The sequence below is a fragment of the Acipenser ruthenus genome, chromosome 50, assembly GCF_902713425.1.
Source record: "Acipenser ruthenus chromosome 50, fAciRut3.2 maternal haplotype, whole genome shotgun sequence".
Lineage (NCBI taxonomy): Eukaryota > Metazoa > Chordata > Actinopteri > Acipenseriformes > Acipenseridae > Acipenser > Acipenser ruthenus.
The window spans coordinates 7384121-7405637 of record NC_081238.1 but is presented as its reverse complement, the minus strand read 5'-3'; the positions used below and the strand labels follow the sequence as shown (position 1 = coordinate 7405637).

General features: G+C 47.8%; 1 protein-coding gene across 5 annotated transcripts in view; it reads left to right on the top strand.

The window, feature by feature from the left end:
• The window catches only part of LOC131722013 (zinc finger protein 271-like), a 56551-nt gene extending 39576 nt beyond the window's left edge, over nt 1–16975 (top strand). For 4 of the 5 annotated variants that reach the window (XM_059015543.1, XM_059015540.1, XM_059015544.1 and 1 more), the window contains one exon: nt 11565–16975. In XM_059015543.1, the coding sequence (XP_058871526.1) occupies nt 11600–14062 (2463 nt within the window). In that variant the 5' untranslated portion in view covers nt 11565–11599 and the 3' untranslated portion in view covers nt 14063–16975. The remainder of the gene's footprint in view (nt 1–11564) is intronic. The other variant, XM_059015541.1, reaches the window with a different exon arrangement.
• The last annotated feature ends 4542 nt before the right edge of the window (nt 16976–21517 follow it).

Here is a 21517-nt window from a genome sequence, read left to right as displayed (position 1 = left end):
TGCACTGTCTGTGTCTGTCTCCTCCCTGAGCACCAGCGTATTCATTCATGCCTCTGCACTGTCTGTGTCTGTCTCCTCCCTGAGCACCAGCGTATTCATTCATGCCTCTGCACTGTCTGTGTCTGTCTCCTCCCTGGCGCACCAGCGTATTCATTCATGCCTCTGCACTGTCTGTGTCTGTCTCCTCCCTGAGCACCAGCGTATTCATTCATGCCTCTGCACTGTCTGTGTCTGTCTCCTCCCTGAGCACCAGCGTATTCATTCATGCCTCGGCATTGTCTGTGTCTGTCTCCTCCCTGGCGCACCAGCGTATTCATTCATGCCTCGGCACTGTCTGTGTCTGTCTCCTCCCTGGCGCACCAGCGTATTCATTCATGCCTCGGCACTGTCTGTGTCTGTCTCCTCCCTGGCGCACCAGCGTATTCATTCATGCCTCGGCACTGTCTGTGTCTGTCTCCTCCCTGGCGCACCAGCGTATTCATTCATGCCTCGGCACTGTCTGTGTCTGTCTCCTCCCTGGCGCACCAGCGTATTCATTCATGCCTCGGCACTGTCTGTGTCTGTCTCCTCCCTGAGCACCAGCGTATTCATTCATACCTCGGCACTGTCTGTGTCTGTCTCCTCCCTGAGCACCAGCGTATTCATTCATGCCTCTGCACTGTCTGTGTCTGTCTCCTCCCTGAGCACCAGCGTATTCATTCATGCCTCGGCACTGTCTGTGTCTGTCTCCTCCCTGAGCACCAGCGTATTCATTCATACCTCGGCACTGTCTGTGTCTGTCTCCTCCCTGAGCACCAGCGTATTCATTCATACCTCTGCACTGTCTGTGTCTGTCTCCTCCCTGGCGCACCAGCGTATTCATTCATGCCTCTGCACTGTCTGTGTCTGTCTCCTCCCTGAGCACCAGCGTATTCATTCATGCCTCTGCACTGTCTGTGTCTGTCTCCTCCCTGAGCACCAGCGTATTCATTCATGCCTCGGCACTGTCTGTGTCTGTCTCCTCCCTGAGCACCAGCGTATTCATTCATGCCTCGGCACTGTCTGTGTCCGTCTCCTCCCTGGCGCACCAGCGTATTCATTCATGCCTCTGCACTGTCTGTGTCCGTCTCCTCCCTGGCGCACCAGCGTATTCATTCATGCCTCTGCACTGTCTGTGTCTGTCTCCTCCCTGGCGCACCAGCGTATTCATTCATGCCTCTGCACTGTCTGTGTCTGTCTCCTCCCTGGCGCACCAGCGTATTCATTCATGCCTCTGCACTGTCTGTGTCTGTCTCCTCCCTGGCGCACCAGCGTATTCATTCATGCCTCTGCACTGTCTGTGTCTGTCTCCTCCCTGGCGCACCAGCGTATGCATTCATACCTCTGCACTGTCTGTGTCTGTCTCCTCCCTGGCGCACCAGCGTATTCATTCATGCCTCGGCACTGTCTGTGTCTGTCTCCTCCCTGGCGCACCAGCGTATTCATTCATGCCTCTGCACTGTCTGTGTCTGTCTCCTCCCTGGCGCACCAGCGTATTCATTCATGCCTCTGCACTGTCTGTGTCTGTCTCCTCCCTGGCGCACCAGCGTATTCATTCATACCTCTGCACTGTCTTTGTCTGTCTCCTCCCTGGCGCACCAGGGTATTCATTCATGCTTCGGCACTGTCTGTGTCTGTCTCCTCCCTGAGCACCAGCGTATTCATTCATGCCTCGGCACTGTCTGTGTCTGTCTCCTCCCTGGCGCACCAGCGTATTCATTCATACCTCTGCACTGTCTGTCTCTGTCTCCTCCCTGAGCACCAGCGTATTCATTCATACCTCTGCACTGTCTGTCTCTGTCTCCTCCCTGAGCACCAGCGTATTCATTCATGCCTCGGCACTGTCTGTCTCTGTCTCCTCCCTGGCGCACCAGCGTATTCATTCATGCCTCGGCACTGTCTGTGTCTGTCTCCTCCCTGAGCACCAGCGTATTCATTCATGCCTCGGCACTGTCTGTGTCTGTCTCCTCCCTGAGCACCAGCGTATTCATTCATGCCTCGGCACTGTCTGTGTCTGTCTCCTCCCTGGCGCACCAGCGTATTCATTCATGCCTCGGCACTGTCTGTGTCTGTCTCCTCCCTGAGCACCAGCGTATTCATTCATGCCTCGGCACTGTCTGTGTCTGTCTCCTCCCTGAGCACCAGCGTATTCATTCATGCCTCGGCACTGTCTGTGTCTGTCTCCTCCCTGGCGCACCAGCGTATTCATTCATGCCTCGGGACTGTCTGTGTCTGTCTCCTCCCTGGCGCACCAGCGTATTCATTCATGCCTCTGCACTGTCTGTGTCTGTCTCCTCCCTGAGCACCAGCGTATTCATTCATACCTCTGCACTGTCTGTGTCTGTCTCCTCCCTGAGCACCAGCGTATTCATTCATGCCTCGGCACTGTCTGTGTCTGTCTCCTCCCTGAGCACCAGCGTATTCATTCATGCCTCGGCACTGTCTGTGTCTGTCTCCTCCCTGGCGCACCAGCGTATTCATTCATGCCTCTGCACTGTCTGTGTCTGTCTCCTCCCTGAGCACCAGCGTATTCATTCATACCTCTGCACTGTCTGTGTCTGTCTCCTCCCTGAGCACCAGCGTATTCATTCATGCCTCTGCACTGTCTGTGTCTGTCTCCTCCCTGAGCACCAGCGTATTCATTCATGCCTCGGCACTGTCTGTGTCTGTCTCCTCCCTGGCGCACCAGCGTATTCATTCATGCCTCGGCACTGTCTGTGTCTGTCTCCTCCCTGGCGCACCAGCGTATTCATTCATGCCTCGGCACTGTCTGTGTCTGTCTCCTCCCTGGCGCACCAGCGTATTCATTCATGCCTCGGCACTGTCTGTGTCTGTCTCCTCCCTGGCGCACCAGCGTATTCATTCATGCCTCGGCACTGTCTGTGTCTGTCTCCTCCCTGAGCACCAGCGTATTCATTCATACCTCTGCACTGTCTGTGTCTGTCTCCTCCCTGAGCACCAGCGTATTCATTCATACCTCTGCACTGTCTGTGTCTGTCTCCTCCCTGGCGCACCAGCGTATGCATTCATGCCTTTGCACTGTCTGTGTCTGTCTCCTCCCTGAGCACCAGCGTATTCATTCATGCCTCTGCACTGTCTGTGTCTGTCTCCTCCCTGAGCACCAGCGTATTCATTCATGCCTCGGCACTGTCTGTGTCCGTCTCCTCCCTGGCGCACCAGCGTATTCATTCATGCCTCTGCACTGTCTGTGTCCGTCTCCTCCCTGGCGCACCAGCGTATTCATTCATGCCTCTGCACTGTCTGTGTCTGTCTCCTCCCTGGCGCACCAGCGTATTCATTCATGCCTCTGCACTGTCTGTGTCTGTCTCCTCCCTGGCGCACCAGCGTATTCATTCATGCCTCTGCACTGTCTGTGTCTGTCTCCTCCCTGGCGCACCAGCGTATTCATTCATGCCTCTGCACTGTCTGTGTCTGTCTCCTCCCTGGCGCACCAGCGTATGCATTCATACCTCTGCACTGTCTGTGTCTGTCTCCTCCCTGGCGCACCAGCGTATTCATTCATGCCTCGGCACTGTCTGTGTCTGTCTCCTCCCTGGCGCACCAGCGTATTCATTCATGCCTCTGCACTGTCTGTGTCTGTCTCCTCCCTGGCGCACCAGCGTATTCATTCATGCCTCTGCACTGTCTGTGTCTGTCTCCTCCCTGGCGCACCAGCGTATTCATTCATACCTCTGCACTGTCTTTGTCTGTCTCCTCCCTGGCGCACCAGGGTATTCATTCATGCTTCGGCACTGTCTGTGTCTGTCTCCTCCCTGAGCACCAGCGTATTCATTCATGCCTCGGCACTGTCTGTGTCTGTCTCCTCCCTGGCGCACCAGCGTATTCATTCATACCTCTGCACTGTCTGTCTCTGTCTCCTCCCTGAGCACCAGCGTATTCATTCATACCTCTGCACTGTCTGTCTCTGTCTCCTCCCTGAGCACCAGCGTATTCATTCATGCCTCGGCACTGTCTGTCTCTGTCTCCTCCCTGGCGCACCAGCGTATTCATTCATGCCTCGGCACTGTCTGTGTCTGTCTCCTCCCTGAGCACCAGCGTATTCATTCATGCCTCGGCACTGTCTGTGTCTGTCTCCTCCCTGAGCACCAGCGTATTCATTCATGCCTCGGCACTGTCTGTGTCTGTCTCCTCCCTGGCGCACCAGCGTATTCATTCATGCCTCGGCACTGTCTGTGTCTGTCTCCTCCCTGAGCACCAGCGTATTCATTCATGCCTCGGCACTGTCTGTGTCTGTCTCCTCCCTGAGCACCAGCGTATTCATTCATGCCTCGGCACTGTCTGTGTCTGTCTCCTCCCTGGCGCACCAGCGTATTCATTCATGCCTCGGGACTGTCTGTGTCTGTCTCCTCCCTGGCGCACCAGCGTATTCATTCATGCCTCTGCACTGTCTGTGTCTGTCTCCTCCCTGAGCACCAGCGTATTCATTCATACCTCTGCACTGTCTGTGTCTGTCTCCTCCCTGAGCACCAGCGTATTCATTCATGCCTCGGCACTGTCTGTGTCTGTCTCCTCCCTGAGCACCAGCGTATTCATTCATGCCTCGGCACTGTCTGTGTCTGTCTCCTCCCTGGCGCACCAGCGTATTCATTCATGCCTCTGCACTGTCTGTGTCTGTCTCCTCCCTGAGCACCAGCGTATTCATTCATACCTCTGCACTGTCTGTGTCTGTCTCCTCCCTGAGCACCAGCGTATTCATTCATGCCTCTGCACTGTCTGTGTCTGTCTCCTCCCTGAGCACCAGCGTATTCATTCATGCCTCGGCACTGTCTGTGTCTGTCTCCTCCCTGGCGCACCAGCGTATTCATTCATGCCTCGGCACTGTCTGTGTCTGTCTCCTCCCTGGCGCACCAGCGTATTCATTCATGCCTCGGCACTGTCTGTGTCTGTCTCCTCCCTGGCGCACCAGCGTATTCATTCATGCCTCGGCACTGTCTGTGTCTGTCTCCTCCCTGGCGCACCAGCGTATTCATTCATGCCTCGGCACTGTCTGTGTCTGTCTCCTCCCTGAGCACCAGCGTATTCATTCATACCTCTGCACTGTCTGTGTCTGTCTCCTCCCTGAGCACCAGCGTATTCATTCATACCTCGGCACTGTCTGTGTCTGTCTCCTCCCTGAGCACCAGCGTTTTCATTCATACCTCTGCACTGTCTGTGTCTGTCTCCTCCCTGGCGCACCAGCGTATTCATTCATGCCTCTGCACTGTCTGTGTCTGTCTCCTCCCTGGCGCACCAGCGTATTCATTCATGCCTCTGCACTGTCTGTGTCTGTCTCCTCCCTGAGCACCAGCGTATTCATTCATGCCTCTGCACTGTCTGTGTCTGTCTCCTCCCTGAGCACCAGCGTATTCATTCATGCCTCTGCACTGTCTGTGTCTGTCTCCTCCCTGGCGCACCAGCGTATTCATTCATGCCTCTGCACTGTCTGTGTCTGTCTCCTCCCTGAGCACCAGCGTATTCATTCATGCCTCTGCACTGTCTGTGTCTGTCTCCTCCCTGAGCACCAGCGTATTCATTCATGCCTCTGCACTGTCTGTGTCTGTCTCCTCCCTGAGCACCAGCGTATTCATTCATGCCTCTGCACTGTCTGTGTCTGTCTCCTCCCTGAGCACCAGCGTATTCATTCATGCCTCGGCATTGTCTGTGTCTGTCTCCTCCCTGGCGCACCAGCGTATTCATTCATGCCTCGGCACTGTCTGTGTCTGTCTCCTCCCTGGCGCACCAGCGTATTCATTCATGCCTCGGCACTGTCTGTGTCTGTCTCCTCCCTGGCGCACCAGCGTATTCATTCATGCCTCGGCACTCTCTGTGTCTGTCTCCTCCCTGAGCACCAGCGTATTCATTCATACCTCTGCACTGTCTGTGTCTGTCTCCTCGCTGGCGCACCAGCGTATTCATTCATGCCTCTGCACTGTCTGTGTCTGTCTCCTCCCTGAGCACCAGTGTATTCATTCATACCTCTGCACTGTCTGTGTCTGTCTCCTCCCTGAGCACCAGCGTATTCATTCATGCCTCGGCACTGTCTGTGTCTGTCTCCTCCCTGAGCACCAGCGTATTCATTCATGCCTCGGCACTGTCTGTGTCTGTCTCCTCCCTGGCGCACCAGCGTATTCATTCATGCCTCTGCACTGTCTGTGTCTGTCTCCTCCCTGAGCACCAGCGTATTCATTCATACCTCTGCACTGTCTGTGTCTGTCTCCTCCCTGAGCACCAGCGTATTCATTCATGCCTCTGCACTGTCTGTGTCTGTCTCCTCCCTGAGCACCAGCGTATTCATTCATGCCTCGGCACTGTCTGTGTCTGTCTCCTCCCTGGCGCACCAGCGTATTCATTCATGCCTCGGCACTGTCTGTGTCTGTCTCCTCCCTGGCGCACCAGCGTATTCATTCATGCCTCGGCACTGTCTGTGTCTGTCTCCTCCCTGGCGCACCAGCGTATTCATTCATGCCTCGGCACTGTCTGTGTCTGTCTCCTCCCTGGCGCACCAGCGTATTCATTCATGCCTCGGCACTGTCTGTGTCTGTCTCCTCCCTGAGCACCAGCGTATCCATTCATACCTCTGCACTGTCTGTGTCTGTCTCCTCCCTGAGCACCAGCGTATTCATTCATGCCTCTGCACTGTCTGTGTCTGTCTCCTCCCTGAGCACCAGCGTATTCATTCATGCCTCTGCACTGTCTGTGTCTGTCTCCTCCCTGAGCACCAGCGTATTCATTCATGCCTTTGCACTGTCTGTGTCTGTCTCCTCCCTGGCGCACCAGCGTATTCATTCATGCCTCTGCACTGTCTGTGTCTGTCTCCTCCCTGAGCACCAGCGTATTCATTCATGCCTCTGCACTGTCTGTGTCTGTCTCCTCCCTGAGCACCAGCGTATTCATTCATACCTCTGCACTGTCTGTCTCTGTCTCCTCCCTGAGCACCAGCGTATTCATTCATGCCTCTGCACTGTCTGTCTCTGTCTCCTCCCTGAGCACCAGCGTATTCATTCATGCCTCTGCACTGTCTGTCTCTGTCTCCTCCCTGGCGCACCAGAGTATTCATTCATGCCTCGGCACTGTCTGTGTCTGTCTCCTCCCTGAGCACCAGCGTATTCATTCATGCCTCGGCACTGTCTGTGTCTGTCTCCTCCCTGAGCACCAGCGTATTCATTCATGCCTCTGCACTGTCTGTGTCTGTCTCCTCCCTGGCGCACCAGCGTATTCATTCATGCCTCGGCACTGTCTGTGTCTGTCTCCTCCCTGAGCACCAGCGTATTCATTCATGCCTCGGCACTGTCTGTGTCTGTCTCCTCCCTGAGCACCAGCGTATTCATTCATGCCTCGGCACTGTCTGTGTCTGTCTCCTCCCTGGCGCACCAGCGTATTCATTCATGCCTCGGCACTGTCTGTGTCTGTCTCCTCCCTGGCGCACCAGCGTATTCATTCATGCCTCTGCACTGTCTGTGTCTGTCTCCTCCCTGAGCACCAGCGTATTCATTCATACCTCTGCACTGTCTGTGTCTGTCTCCTCCCTGAGCACCAGCGTATTCATTCATGCCTCGGCACTGTCTGTGTCTGTCTCCTCCCTGGCGCACCAGCGTATTCATTCATGCCTCGGCACTGTCTGTGTCTGTCTCCTCCCTGGCGCACCAGCGTATTCATTCATGCCTCTGCACTGTCTGTGTCTGTCTCCTCCCTGAGCACCAGCGTATTCATTCATACCTCTGCACTGTCTGTGTCTGTCTCCTCCCTGAGCACCAGCGTATTCATTCATGCCTCGGCACTGTCTGTGTCTGTCTCCTCCCTGAGCACCAGCGTATTCATTCATGCCTCGGCACTGTCTGTGTCTGTCTCCTCCCTGGCGCACCAGCGTATTCATTCATGCCTCGGCACTGTCTGTGTCTGTCTCCTCCCTGGCGCACCAGCGTATTCATTCATGCCTCGGCACTGTCTGTGTCTGTCTCCTCCCTGGCGCACCAGCGTATTCATTCATGCCTCGGCACTGTCTGTGTCTGTCTCCTCCCTGGCGCACCAGCGTATTCATTCATGCCTCGGCACTGTCTGTGTCTGTCTCCTCCCTGGCGCACCAGCGTATTCATTCATGCCTCTGCACTGTCTGTGTCTGTCTCCTCCCTGAGCACCAGCGTATTCATTCATACCTCTGCACTGTCTGTGTCTGTCTCCTCCCTGAGCACCAGCATATTCATTCATGCCTCGGCACTGTCTGTGTCTGTCTCCTCCCTGGCGCACCAGCGTATTCATTCATGCCTCGGCACTGTCTGTGTCTGTCTCCTCCCTGGCGCACCAGCGTATTCATTCATGCCTCTGCACTGTCTGTGTCTGTCTCCTCCCTGAGCACCAGCGTATTCATTCATACCTCTGCACTGTCTGTGTCTGTCTCCTCCCTGAGCACCAGCGTATTCATTCATGCCTCGGCACTGTCTGTGTCTGTCTCCTCCCTGAGCACCAGCGTATTCATTCATGCCTCGGCACTGTCTGTGTCTGTCTCCTCCCTGGCGCACCAGCGTATTCATTCATGCCTCGGCACTGTCTGTGTCTGTCTCCTCCCTGGCGCACCAGCGTATTCATTCATGCCTCGGCACTGTCTGTGTCTGTCTCCTCCCTGAGCACCAGTGTATTCATTCATACCTCTGCACTGTCTGTGTCTGTCTCCTCCCTGAGCACCAGCGTATTCATTCATACCTCGGCACTGTCTGTGTCTGTCTCCTCCCTGAGCACCAGCGTATTCATTCATACCTCTGCACTGTCTGTGTCTGTCTCCTCCCTGAGCACCAGCGTATTCATTCATACCTCTGCACTGTCTGTGTCTGTCTCCTCCCTGAGCACCAGCGTATTCATTCATGCCTCTGCACTGTCTGTGTCTGTCTCCTCCCTGAGCACCAGCGTATTCATTCATGCCTCTGCACTGTCTGTGTCTGTCTCCTCCCTGAGCACCAGCGTATTCATTCATGCCTCTGCACTGTCTGTGTCTGTCTCCTCCCTGAGCACCAGCGTATTCATTCATGCCTCGGCACTGTCTGTGTCTGTCTCCTCCCTGAGCACCAGCGTATTCATTCATGCCTCGGCACTGTCTGTGTCTGTCTCCTCCCTGAGCACCAGCGTATTCATTCATGCCTCTGCACTGTCTGTGTCTGTCTCCTCCCTGAGCACCAGCGTATTCATTCATGCCTCTGCACTGTCTGTGTCTGTCTCCTCCCTGAGCACCAGCGTATTCATTCATGCCTCTGCACTGTCTGTGTCTGTCTCCTCCCTGGCGCACCAGCGTATTCATTCATACCTCTGCACTGTCTGTGTCTGTCTCCTCCCTGGCGCACCAGCGTATTCATTCATGCCTCTGCACTGTCTGTGTCTGTCTCCTCCCTGAGCACCAGCGTATTCATTCATGCCTCTGCACTGTCTGTGTCTGTCTCCTCCCTGAGCACCAGCGTATTCATTCATACCTCTGCACTGTCTGTGTCTGTCTCCTCCCTGGCGCACCAGCGTATTCATTCATGCCTCTGCACTGTCTGTGTCTGTCTCCTCCCTGAGCACCAGCGTATTCATTCATGCCTCTGCACTGTCTGTGTCTGTCTCCTCCCTGAGCACCAGCGTATTCATTCATACCTCTGCACTGTCTGTGTCTGTCTCCTCCCTGAGCACCAGCGTATTCATTCATACCTCTGCACTGTCTGTGTCTGTCTCCTCCCTGAGCACCAGCGTATTCATTCATACCTCTGCACTGTCTGTGTCTGTCTCCTCCCTGAGCACCAGCGTATTCATTCATGCCTCTGCACTGTCTGTGTCTGTCTCCTCCCTGAGCACCAGCGTATTCATTCATGCCTCGGCACTGTCTGTGTCTGTCTCCTCCCTGAGCACCAGCGTATTCATTCATGCCTCTGCACTGTCTGTGTCTGTCTCCTCCCTGGCGCACCAGCGTATTCATTCATACCTCTGCACTGTCTGTGTCTGTCTCCTCCCTGAGCACCAGCGTATTCATTCATGCCTCGGCACTGTCTGTGTCTGTCTCCTCCCTGAGCACCAGCGTATTCATTCATGCCTCTGCACTGTCTGTGTCTGTCTCCTCCCTGAGCACCAGCGTATTCATTCATGCCTCTGCACTGTCTGTGTCTGTCTCCTCCCTGAGCACCAGCGTATTCATTCATGCCTCTGCACTGTCTGTGTCTGTCTCCTCCCTGGCGCACCAGCGTATTCATTCATACCTCTGCACTGTCTGTCTCTGTCTCCTCCCTGGCGCACCAGCGTATTCATTCATACCTCTGCACTGTCTGTGTCTGTCTCCTCCCTGAGCACCAGCGTATTCATTCATGCCTCGGCACTGTCTGTGTCTGTCTCCTCCCTGAGCACCAGCGTATTCATTCATACCTCTGCACTGTCTGTGTCTGTCTCCTCCCTGAGCACCAGCGTATTCATTCATGCCTCTGCACTGTCTGTGTCTGTCTCCTCCCTGAGCACCAGCGTATTCATTCATGCCTCTGCACTGTCTGTGTCTGTCTCCTCCCTGAGCACCAGCGTATTCATTCATGCCTCGGCACTGTCTGTGTCTGTCTCCTCCCTGGCGCACCAGCGTATTCATTCATACCTCTGCACTGTCTGTGTCTGTCTCCTCCCTGAGCACCAGCGTATTCATTCATACCTCTGCACTGTCTGTGTCTGTCTCCTCCCTGAGCACCAGCGTATTCATTCATGCCTCTGCACTGTCTGTGTCTGTCTCCTCCTTGGTCTCGCGTCACACACCAAGCCAAATGACACGCAGTGAAGCAGCTAAGCAAGTCATTTAATAAATTACTTTCAGAAGCAGTGATACGAATCAGGAGTGTAAAATACACCGATGGAAATAAGCGGCAGAAAATAGGATGTTAAAATTATCCCTTTAAATTACCTCTGCTAAATGATATATATAAAAAAACTTTAATCCTGAATTTAAAAGCAGCAAGAGATGGTGCCTCCCTTCCAAATCGAGGCAGATCATTCCACACCTGTGGGGCTCTGAAGCTGAACACTCTGCCACCTGCCTGCTTTCTCTGTGTCCTTGGAATACTTGTTATGGTTAAGAAAATACATGGGAGTTACTGTTTACATTTCCATGTGAGACGAGTTGTCAGACTGAGGTGTAAATGAAGACAATAACACCTTTTTCTTGAAACATCTGATTTGCACGTTTTCAATGCTCCGCTCCATTTCTGATGACAGAATGAAATCTTAATTGGCACGGAACGACCACCTTGGAGTAGAAACACACGAGTGAAAGGCTTGCTGTTGTTGTCACTTCTGCCTCTGTGTTCTGGGAGGGGAAATGTTTTCACACAAGGCGTGGTTGATATGATGTCATCGGGCACGCACTGCAGTTCAGGGGCTATGTGTGCGCATACAGGGTCAAAGCCAGCCGAGGACTGTGCTCAAGTGTAAACTGGGGCTGAAATGATAAGAATCTTTTAATCTGATCAAACTTATGCCAGTTCAGGTCCGAATCATAAGTGTAAACACACCAAAAGAGAACAGATCATAATACAAATTTTATTTTCTGTTTTCAGGACTGCTTTATCCTGGTGAAAGCCAAGGAACAAAAATGGAGTCTGTTTACATTAAACAGGAGGTGGTTCTGGAATTGGTACCTGTGTGCATTAAACAAGAAATGCCTGAACTGGAGCCTGTCCACATTAAAGAAGAGACTGAACTGGAGCCTGTCCACATTAAAGAAGAGACTGAACTGGAGCCTGTCCACATTAAAGAAGAGACTGAACTGGAGCCTGTCCACATTAAAGAAGAGACTGAACTGGAGCCTGTCCACATTAAAGTGGAAGAGACTGAACTGGAGCCTGTCCACATTAAAGAAGAGACTGAACTGGAGTCTGTCCACATTAAAGAGGAAGAGACTGAACTGGAGCCTGTCCACATTAAAGAAGAGACCGAACTGGAGCCTGTCCACATTAAAGAAGAGACTGAACTGGAGCCTGTCCACATTAAAGAAGAAGAGACCGAACTGGAGCCTGTCCACATTAAAGAAGAGACTGAACTGGAGCCTGTCCACATTAAAGAAGAGGAGACTGAACTGGAGCCTGTCCACATTAAAGAAGAGACTGAACTGGAGCCTGTCCACATGAAAGAAGAGACTGAACTGGAGCCTGTCCACATTAAAGAAGAGACTGAACTGGAGCCTGTCCACATTAAAGAAGAGACTGAACTGGAGCCTATCCACATTGAAGAAGAGACTGAACTGGAGCCTGTCCACATTAAAGAAGAGACTGAACTGGAGCCTGTCCACATTAAAGAAGAGACTGAACTGGAGCCTGTCCACATTAAAGAAGAGACTGAACTGGAGCCTGTCCACATTAAAGAAGAGACTGAACTGGAGCCTGTCCACATTAAAGAAGAGACTGAACTGGAGCCTATCTACATTGAAGAGGAGTCTATTCACTTGTTGTTTAAGGGTTCAGAAAATATATACCGGCCAAAGATATCACATCAATGTACTGGATATGAAAAGAGCTTCAGTCAGTCAGGAAACCTAAAAATACACCAGCGAATTCACACTGGAGAGAAGCCGTATCACTGTAGTGAATGTGGGGTGAGCTTCACGGTGTCAGGAAGCCTAAAAATACATCAGCGAATTCACACTGGAGAGAAGCCATATCACTGTACTAAATGTGGGGTGAGCTTCAGTCAGATTGGAAGCCTAAAAGCACACCAGCGAATTCACACTGGAGAAAAGCCTCGTCACTGTTCTGAATGTGGAAAGAGCTTCAGTCAATTAGGACACCTAAAATCACATCAGCGAATTCACACAGGAGAGAAGCCATATCACTGTAATGAATGTGGGCAGAGCTTCAATCAGTTAGGAGTCCTAAAGAGACACCAGCGAATTCACACTGGAGAGAAGCCATATTACTGTTCTGAATGTGGGAAGAGCTTCCGTCAGTCAGGAGACCTAAAAGCACATCAGCGAATTCACACTGGAGAGAAGCTGTATCACTGTACTGAATGTGGGGAACGCTTCAGTAGGTTAAAAGACCTTAAAAAACACCAGCAAATTCACACTGGAGAGAAGCCGTATCACAGTACTGAATGTGGGGAGAGCTTCAATCAGTTAGGTGACCTAAAAAGACACCAGCGAATTCACACTGGAGAGAAGCTGTATCACTGTACTGAATGTGGGGAACGCTTCAGTAGGTTAAGAGACCTTAAAAAACACCAGCAAATTCACACTGGAGAGAAGCCGTATCACAGTACTGAATGTGGGGAGAGCTTCAATCAGTTAGGTGACCTAAAAAGACACCAGCGAATTCACACTGGAGAGAAGCTGTATCACTGTACTGAATGTGGGGAACGCTTCAGTAGGTTAAGAGACCTTAAAAAACACCAGCAAATTCACACTGGAGAGAAGCCGTATCACAGTACTGAATGTGGGGAGAGCTTCAATCAGTTAGGTGACCTAAAAAGACACCAGCGAATTCACACTGGAGAGAAACCATATCACTGTACTAAATATGGGGTGAGCTTCAGTCAGATTGGAAGCCTAAAAGCACACCAGCGAATTCACACTGGAGAAAAGCCTCATCACTGCACTGAATGTGGAAAGAGCTTCAGTCAATTAGGACACCTAAAATCACACCAGCGAATTCACACAGGAGAGAAGCCATATCACTGTAATGAATGTGGGCAGAGCTTCAATCAGTTAGGAGTCCTAAAGAGACACCAGCGAATTCACACTGGAGAGAAGCCATATTACTGTTCTGAATGTGGGAAGAGCTTCCGTCAGTCAGGAGACCTAAAAGCACATCAGCGAATTCACACTGGAGAGAAGCTGTATCACTGTACTGAATGTGGGGAACGCTTCAGTAGGTTAAGAGACCTTAAAAAACACCAGCAAATTCACACTGGAGAGAAGCCGTATCACAGTACTGAATGTGGTAAGAGCTTCAGTCAGTTAGGAAGCCTACATATACACAAGCGAAATCACACTGGAGCCAGCCTCCCTCCCTCTCAGTCCCTCACCTCTCCACCCTGCTTGTTTGAGTGTGTGGAGAGCTGACTGATTCCTTGTCTCTCTCTCACCCTGCAGTAAATGAAAGGGGTCCCCAGGAGTGAGAGCCAGCCTGAATCCAGAGACACTGAGAAGGGGAGCGTGTCAAACTGAAGGAGACAGACCCATTCTTTCAGAATGAACTGGACAGCCCTGGGATTCAGCTCCACTCCTGCCCCTGAATTGGAAATGAATCTCACTCATCATGCTGTGAGGATTTAGGACAGTTACAGGGTCATTCTACTTAAGGGACACAGTGGAAATATGCCAAGCTTTTTCTTTGAACAATTATATGTGTGATATAAACCCAACACATTACACTCAGCTGCCAATAACATTTATGATATTTTTAAAATGTAATTTGAGCTATAAATGGCATTACTGTTCCAATGTCAGTGATTACAGTATACAATACATAAGTGAATTGTTTAAAAGCACCCAAAACTAAGAATATCTTCATGGGTGTGGCAGCAATGTGTGCTTCATCTAACTAGTATGGCCTCTAAGCTCTTGCACCAGTGCAGACACAAGCTGGAGCAACCTTGTGTTTTTTGTTTTTATTTTAGGTGGTGCAAACTTTGCACTGGAGCAAAAGCTGTTTTGGTTTTGCATGAATTTGAATGAATGAATCTGCTTTGCTGAGTGTTTAAATACTGAGAAACTCCAAGCTTACTGTCTACTGGAGCCCTGCTTCAGTGCAATGAGATTGAAATACAATGTGTAGATTGTATATCCAATTATTGTGACAGACCACAATATTAGACCTGTATAAATATAATACTGTAAAACATGAAAGGTGAGCAAGCAAACAATTTTCACTAATGTTACATTTGTTACAAATCTGCAGAACCTACATGCAGCAACATTACCATCATTACTACATTCATAGTTTATACAGTTTATGAATAATTGATCGAAACAATCTGCAGAATGAAGTTGCCTCAGACTGTTTGACAGTAACAGAGCTGGTGCTTTTGTGGAATCACCATTAGCTGTTTTATTCTTTTTGGCTTGTTTGTTTGTATTTTGTATCGGTATGCTATCATTAGAGTGATAACACCTGATACATCCTGAGGCAAGCTTAGCTATTTAGAAAGGGTTTCATTAAAATTGAATTTCCTGTACATTTTCCAGTATCTCTGTATATAAAGGGCACATGTTTCCATTACCTCTGTATGTAAAAGGTTTCTCATTTTTAAACTGTCAATGATTCCTGAGAGAGATCTGCAGTGGAACTGAACAAACCCAAGGGAGACATTGAAAAATACAAGCTTGTCAAAGGGGGAGATGCTGCTGCAGGTTTGATCATACTGGCTTCATGAAATGAGAAAAGGAATTCCCTCTGTGTCCTGGAATTCCTTTGCTAGTGTATCATGATGTAAGCCCTGGAGTGTGGGCTCAGTCTTCATGAAATGAGAAATGGAATTCCTTTGCTAGTGTCTCATGATGGAAGCCCTGGAGTGTGGGCTCAGTCTTCATGAAATGAGAAATGGAATTCCTTTGCTAGTGTATCATGATGTAAGCCCTGGAGTGTGGGCTCAGTCTTCATGAAATGAGAAATGGAATTCCTTTGCTAGTGTCTCATGATGTAAGCCCTGGAGTGTGGGCTCAGTCTTCATGAAATGAGAAATGGAATTCCTTTGCTAGTGTTTCATGATGTAAGCCCTGGAGTGTGGGCTCAGTCTTCATGAAATGAGAAATGGAATTCCTTTGCTAGTGTATCATGATGTAAGCCCTGGAGTGTGGGCTCAGTCTTCATGAAATGAGAAATGGAATTCCTTTGCTAGTGTCTCATGATGTAAGCCCTGGAGTGTGGGCTCAGTCTTCTCTGCTGCCTGCTTGTTCTCAGTGTGTGAGTTCAGCTGCATTTCCAGTGTCCTGAGCTGGGCTTTGAACCCACTGGAGACGCAGCTGAGAACAAGCCAGACCCACGACTTGTTTTAGATCAAATAAGATAAGAAACCTTATACACAGAACTCTGTTTTATTGATGTTTTTTCTATGAATGTATTACTTCGAATCTCTTTGCATTGTGTTGCAATTTAGACATTGTCACATTTCATATTAAAAATCACAGCTAAGTCTGTTAGAAATAGACTACAGATATGACCAGAGGTTTTGCCTCACTCTATAGAATGAACTAATTTTGCTTCATAAAGTTGAATGAAACCTGCTGAATAATGTTACGTTAACATATTGAATCAAACACCGCTTTGTAGTTTTCCATTTACTTAATGAAAAACTGACAAATTGAAAAACGTGACATTTTGGAATCTAACATGAAATGCAGTACTAGTATTTTTGGCTTCTACTAGAGTTTTGTTATATAGTTTTGTAGTTTCTTTGATTTACATGATGTTAAATAAAATATCTAAACTATGTCCATATGTTTTGTTTTAATGCATTTGAGTTGAGAATCCTAAACTTTTACGTTTTAACTACGGCTATGAACAAAAGTTTTGCATCACCCGATAAGATGAAATAATTTTGCTTCATAGTTGAATGAAAGCTGCTGAATAATGTTACATTAACATATTAAATTACACACTGCTTTGTGTCTGTATGCTTAAAAAAGCTGAGAAATTGAAATCTAACATGGAATACTGTACAATGATGGCTTCCAGGAGACTTGCGATCTCATTGTGTAGTTTAATTGATACTTCATGATAAATAAAGTATCTAAATTATGTTTTCTTTTAATTGTCTCAATCCTAAAATTCTAGGTGATGCTAAACTTTTGTCCGACCTGTACATATAAATCAGCACTGCCATTAAAGTAGAATGTTTAAATCTTTATATATTGTGTGTCGATTGCATTCTATCAGACAGTGTGAAGTGTAGATGATGCTATTAAAAGAGAACACCTTTACACATTTCACTATTCAGAAGCCACTAATAAACTTTGCATTGATTTTACACTGAACTGTTGTGAAGTGCTTTTTCTTTACTGCTTTACTGCTGGGCTCCACTATTTGTGCTGCCTGTCTAGGAGAAGAGAAGTCTATTAATCCAAACAGCATGCAGATTGATTTAGATTGGATCAGGAGCAATGGATCCTCACACAGGTTTGCACTGTACAGGTATGGCATTCATGCAGAAATGGCAAAAATGAACAAACAAAATGCAGTATTATTTTAAAACATTAAGGTCACAGAAATAACACTACAGGGTGCTTCATGTGGACAGCCTTTGGAAACACATTTAGAAGCACACTGCTGCAGTTTGATTACTAGAACATGTAATTTTAATGGAATGAGGGTGAGATGATGCAAACAGTAACATGTAACAATAATAATCCTGGTTTGTTAACTTTAGATTGTAGTTGTATTGGAACCCAAGGGCTGAAGCTGAAATGTATAGAAGAGGTTCAGACTGATACAACTGAACAAGGAAATGTCACTTACACTAACAAGGACCATATTTGGAAATTGAACAATAATTACACACAGAAAGCTACTAGCGGTGTTATTAATGTGCAAGAATAAACTGGGACTGCATTGGGTTAAAAAATAATAGGATCATTTCTAACATTTACACTTTTAACTGTGTTCCAAATATAAAATCCATCAAAGACTAGCAACTCTGCACACACTTCCTGTGCTGTAAACCTGGTCGTCATGGAGACGGGCAGAACGGAGCTCTTGCTACTCCTTATCCAATGCTGCCATCGTGTGGCCATTTTATAAAACTGTTTGTTTCATTCTCTCTCACCCACTCTCTCTCTATCTGAACGCAGTTCAGTTGTCCTTTGAAATGACTCGTAATAACCTTAACCCCTGTACATAAAATAGACATTTCAGATACATTCTTAAAATACAGCAAAAACAATATTTACAGGATAGCCAGGAGAGTACTGTGTGTATAAATAATAACGTTTTCTGTAATTGCTCTTATTTGAAATCATTCTCATGTATTTATCATGCTTACTGCCTGTTTTTACTGGACTCATATCAGCAAACAGTTACTATCAGGTTTAGCTGCTCTTAGTCGAATTCACTCTTATAATTTACTGTGTGCTTTATTATTTTGCTCTTACTTGAATTAATTTTATTGTACTTTCATATCTGCTCTTATCTGTATTATAATATTCTTTAATGTGATGTTTTGTAATTTAATACTTTGTACTGTGATAACTTGTAACAACTGTAAGTCGACCTGAATGTCTGCTATGAAATAAATAATAACAGTAACAATGTCATTGTGAATTTCATTACCTGTAAGTCGACCTGAATGTCTAAGAAATAAATACTAATAACAGTAATAATGTCATTGCTGAATTTCACTACCTGTACTACCCATTGTAAACAGCAGAGGGCACCAGCGACCGCTTGTTCAGATCAAATAACATGTTAGTTTAATACAGTGGTGGCCGGTACGTGGATCGCAGAGATTTTCGGTGGATGTCGGGTCGAATCACAGCATATACTCACACAACAGTGTTTGTTTCGGATGATGGGCAGAGTCTTCTGTGTCGTCCAGTAGCACAGATGAAATCTCAACAGTTTCTGCGTATGAGACGAACAAAATGCTTGTGCGAAAATACATTTTAATTTAGAAATTCCTAAAGGTAGACTATAAAAAATAAACGTGATTTATTTTTTCAGCTGGAAAGTAAAACAAAAAAAAACCTCACATTCGGATCTAAACTCTAAGCTCAATCGTAATGCACCCTGGGAATGTAGTTTATTGGTGTCCACTGCCCACTGTTAATCACACATTAAAAACTACAAATCCCATACCCCGCCAGTTTCACTGATTTATCAATGCGATGGCTACTCGTTTCCAGAGAGTTTGTCAAACCAAGATGAGGAAAATTACAAATTCAGATATGTCGACGTCTTTACAGGAAATATTCACAATGTGATAGAGTATTAAGTTCCTGGTTAACCTGCGATCTTTGAAATCGACGAGGAAATCAATTTATGGGAAAGTAATCAAGCACTTTGTTTTTAAGGAAGTCTCTCGGAAGTGGTGTTTTGGGATTGCAATTAACCAGTCGGTCTGGAGTAGAGACGGTCCGAATCTGTGGAGGAGTGAATTCCTGGGAATTCGCACTCCTCCAGGGAGCCTCCATCTTCCTCAGCGACATCGTCATCGGAATTATCACAAACGGACCGCTAAAGTGACCTGGAATACATGAACTCAGCTGCTCGCTTCTAGTTTTGTGAAATCGACAGACGTTGTGTCTCCTTTTAAGAAGTAGGAGTTCATAAAGGCTGGAGCTGAGGGTTTGAAAACGTGACCCAATGAGAAGTCTTGTTTTTGTTTGACAGCGTATAAAGATTTTACTGACAAAAAGGCCTGATATGTTACATTGGAAGTGCTTCGCCTGTAAAGAGTTTGATAGTATGTTTACTTGATTTCCATTTTTATCATTCAAATACTAAACAGGTAAGATGCTCCCTCTGCAGATTACAGATTCTCTTCAGATTTCCGCGGTTCTGTGCAGTTTGGGACGGCCTCTAGGCTTGAGGTTTGCAGACATGTGATAGACAGTCTCTGGGTTCGGGCAGCGATGCACATTTTAATTTGAGCTGCTGTGCTGTTATAGATTCATCTGATAGAGACACAGGGATATCTTCAGACGGCACGGTTCAGGTGTTTTGAGACTTGTGGAAAGGATGGAAGTTTTACAAATATTACTATTTTTTATTTTTTTTATCAAAAACTAGAGTAAATTATCAAAATCCGTTGTTCTGTATCTGACTGGTTGTATGTTAACCTTACAGAGGATTCTATGAAGAGAAATGTAATAAATGAATTTTCAAATTTGACAGGCCCTCGATGTGCGTCTCTTGTTTTGTGTTTTGTTGTTCTTCAGAGCCGGGCTCGCTGACAGGTTTAAAACACAACGCGTCGCTTTCCCTGGCGTTCTGCTGCCTGGACTTATTCCTGCGATATCTTTATCAACACAATCGCCATGGTTTATGTTTTTATTAACATGTCCCTCGTCATGAATAGTTCTGAGGAGTTGTTTTAGTTTTCCATCAGTTATGAACGGAGCGCGGGAGGGGACTTGAGACAAAAAATATATCTCCTAGAGACACACAGGTACTGACACACACACAGGTACTGAGACGCACACACAGGTACTGACACGCACACACAGGTACTGACACAAACACACTCACACAAACACACACACACACACAGGTACTGACCTGCACACACACACAGGTACTGACACACACACTGAGACACACACACACAGAGACACACACACAAACACACAGATACTGACACGCACACACAAACAGGTACTGACACACACTGAGACACACACACTGAGACACACACACTGAGACACACACACTGAGACACACACACACTAAGACACACACGCACACACAAATCCTAACGGTCTCTTCTCAGCGGAGTGGAATGTTCAGGAGCCGGTTGCCTAGCAGCGACACACACAGGTACTGACACGCACAGACACACACAGGTACTGACACACACTGAGACACACACACACACACAAATGTTAAATCTAGTAAAGAGATTGAAGATGTATTTAAATATTTAGCTAACTGTTAAATCTTGTTAAGAGATTTAAGATTTATTTAAATATTTCGCGAAATGTTAAATGTTGTAACTAGATTTCTAAATGATATCTGAATGCACACATTTATAAAAAGCTGTATTTATTTTCTCCTCATTTCTGGCAGCCCATACTAACGGCGCTCGGAACTTTGGCATTTTTAAATCCTAACGGTCTCTGCTCAGCGGAGTGGAATGTTCAGGAGCCGGTTGCCTAGCAGCGTCTCCGCCTCCTTCTCTGCCCCGCCCCCTCTCTCCCTCTCTCGTTGCTCCAGCTAGGAGTTCACATTCAGCTTCCTTAGATTATATAGCGCCATTCTTTACTAACTTTTACAAATGAGCTTATTGGAGGCTTCGTGTTTTTAAGATGGTTCAGGTGCAGTCCGGGCAGACTGACTGCAGCATCATTACAGTATACCGCACTGCGCTCCGCTTTGTGTGGAGGCTGATACACAAAATAATGAACGACTGGTATAGAAATCACATGGATTGCTTTTTAATGCTAAATGTGTATCTGGTATTATAAGTATTATGTACAATTAATAATTCAGCTATATTCATATTCAGAATGTGATACAGTATTAAGACAGGTTCCAGTATTAGAAATAAATAAACACGCTTTAAGAGAAACAGCAGTGATGTTTATTGACCATTCCCATCCATTCTCTATATGTTTCTACATTGTGGTTGCAATCCACAGGGACAAGGGACTCAGCGATGTTAAATGAAAAACTAGAGCCCACAATTAACCAATATAGAAAGGAAGGGGGGAGAAATGTATTGCCTGCGTGCAGCACCTTCCACTTTCCTCTATTAAATGTCATTTGCCATGTGTCTGCCCAGTTCTGAATGCTGTCGAGATCATTTTGAATGACCTTTGCTGCTGCAACAGTGTTTGCCACTCCTCCTGTTTGGAGCTGCAAAC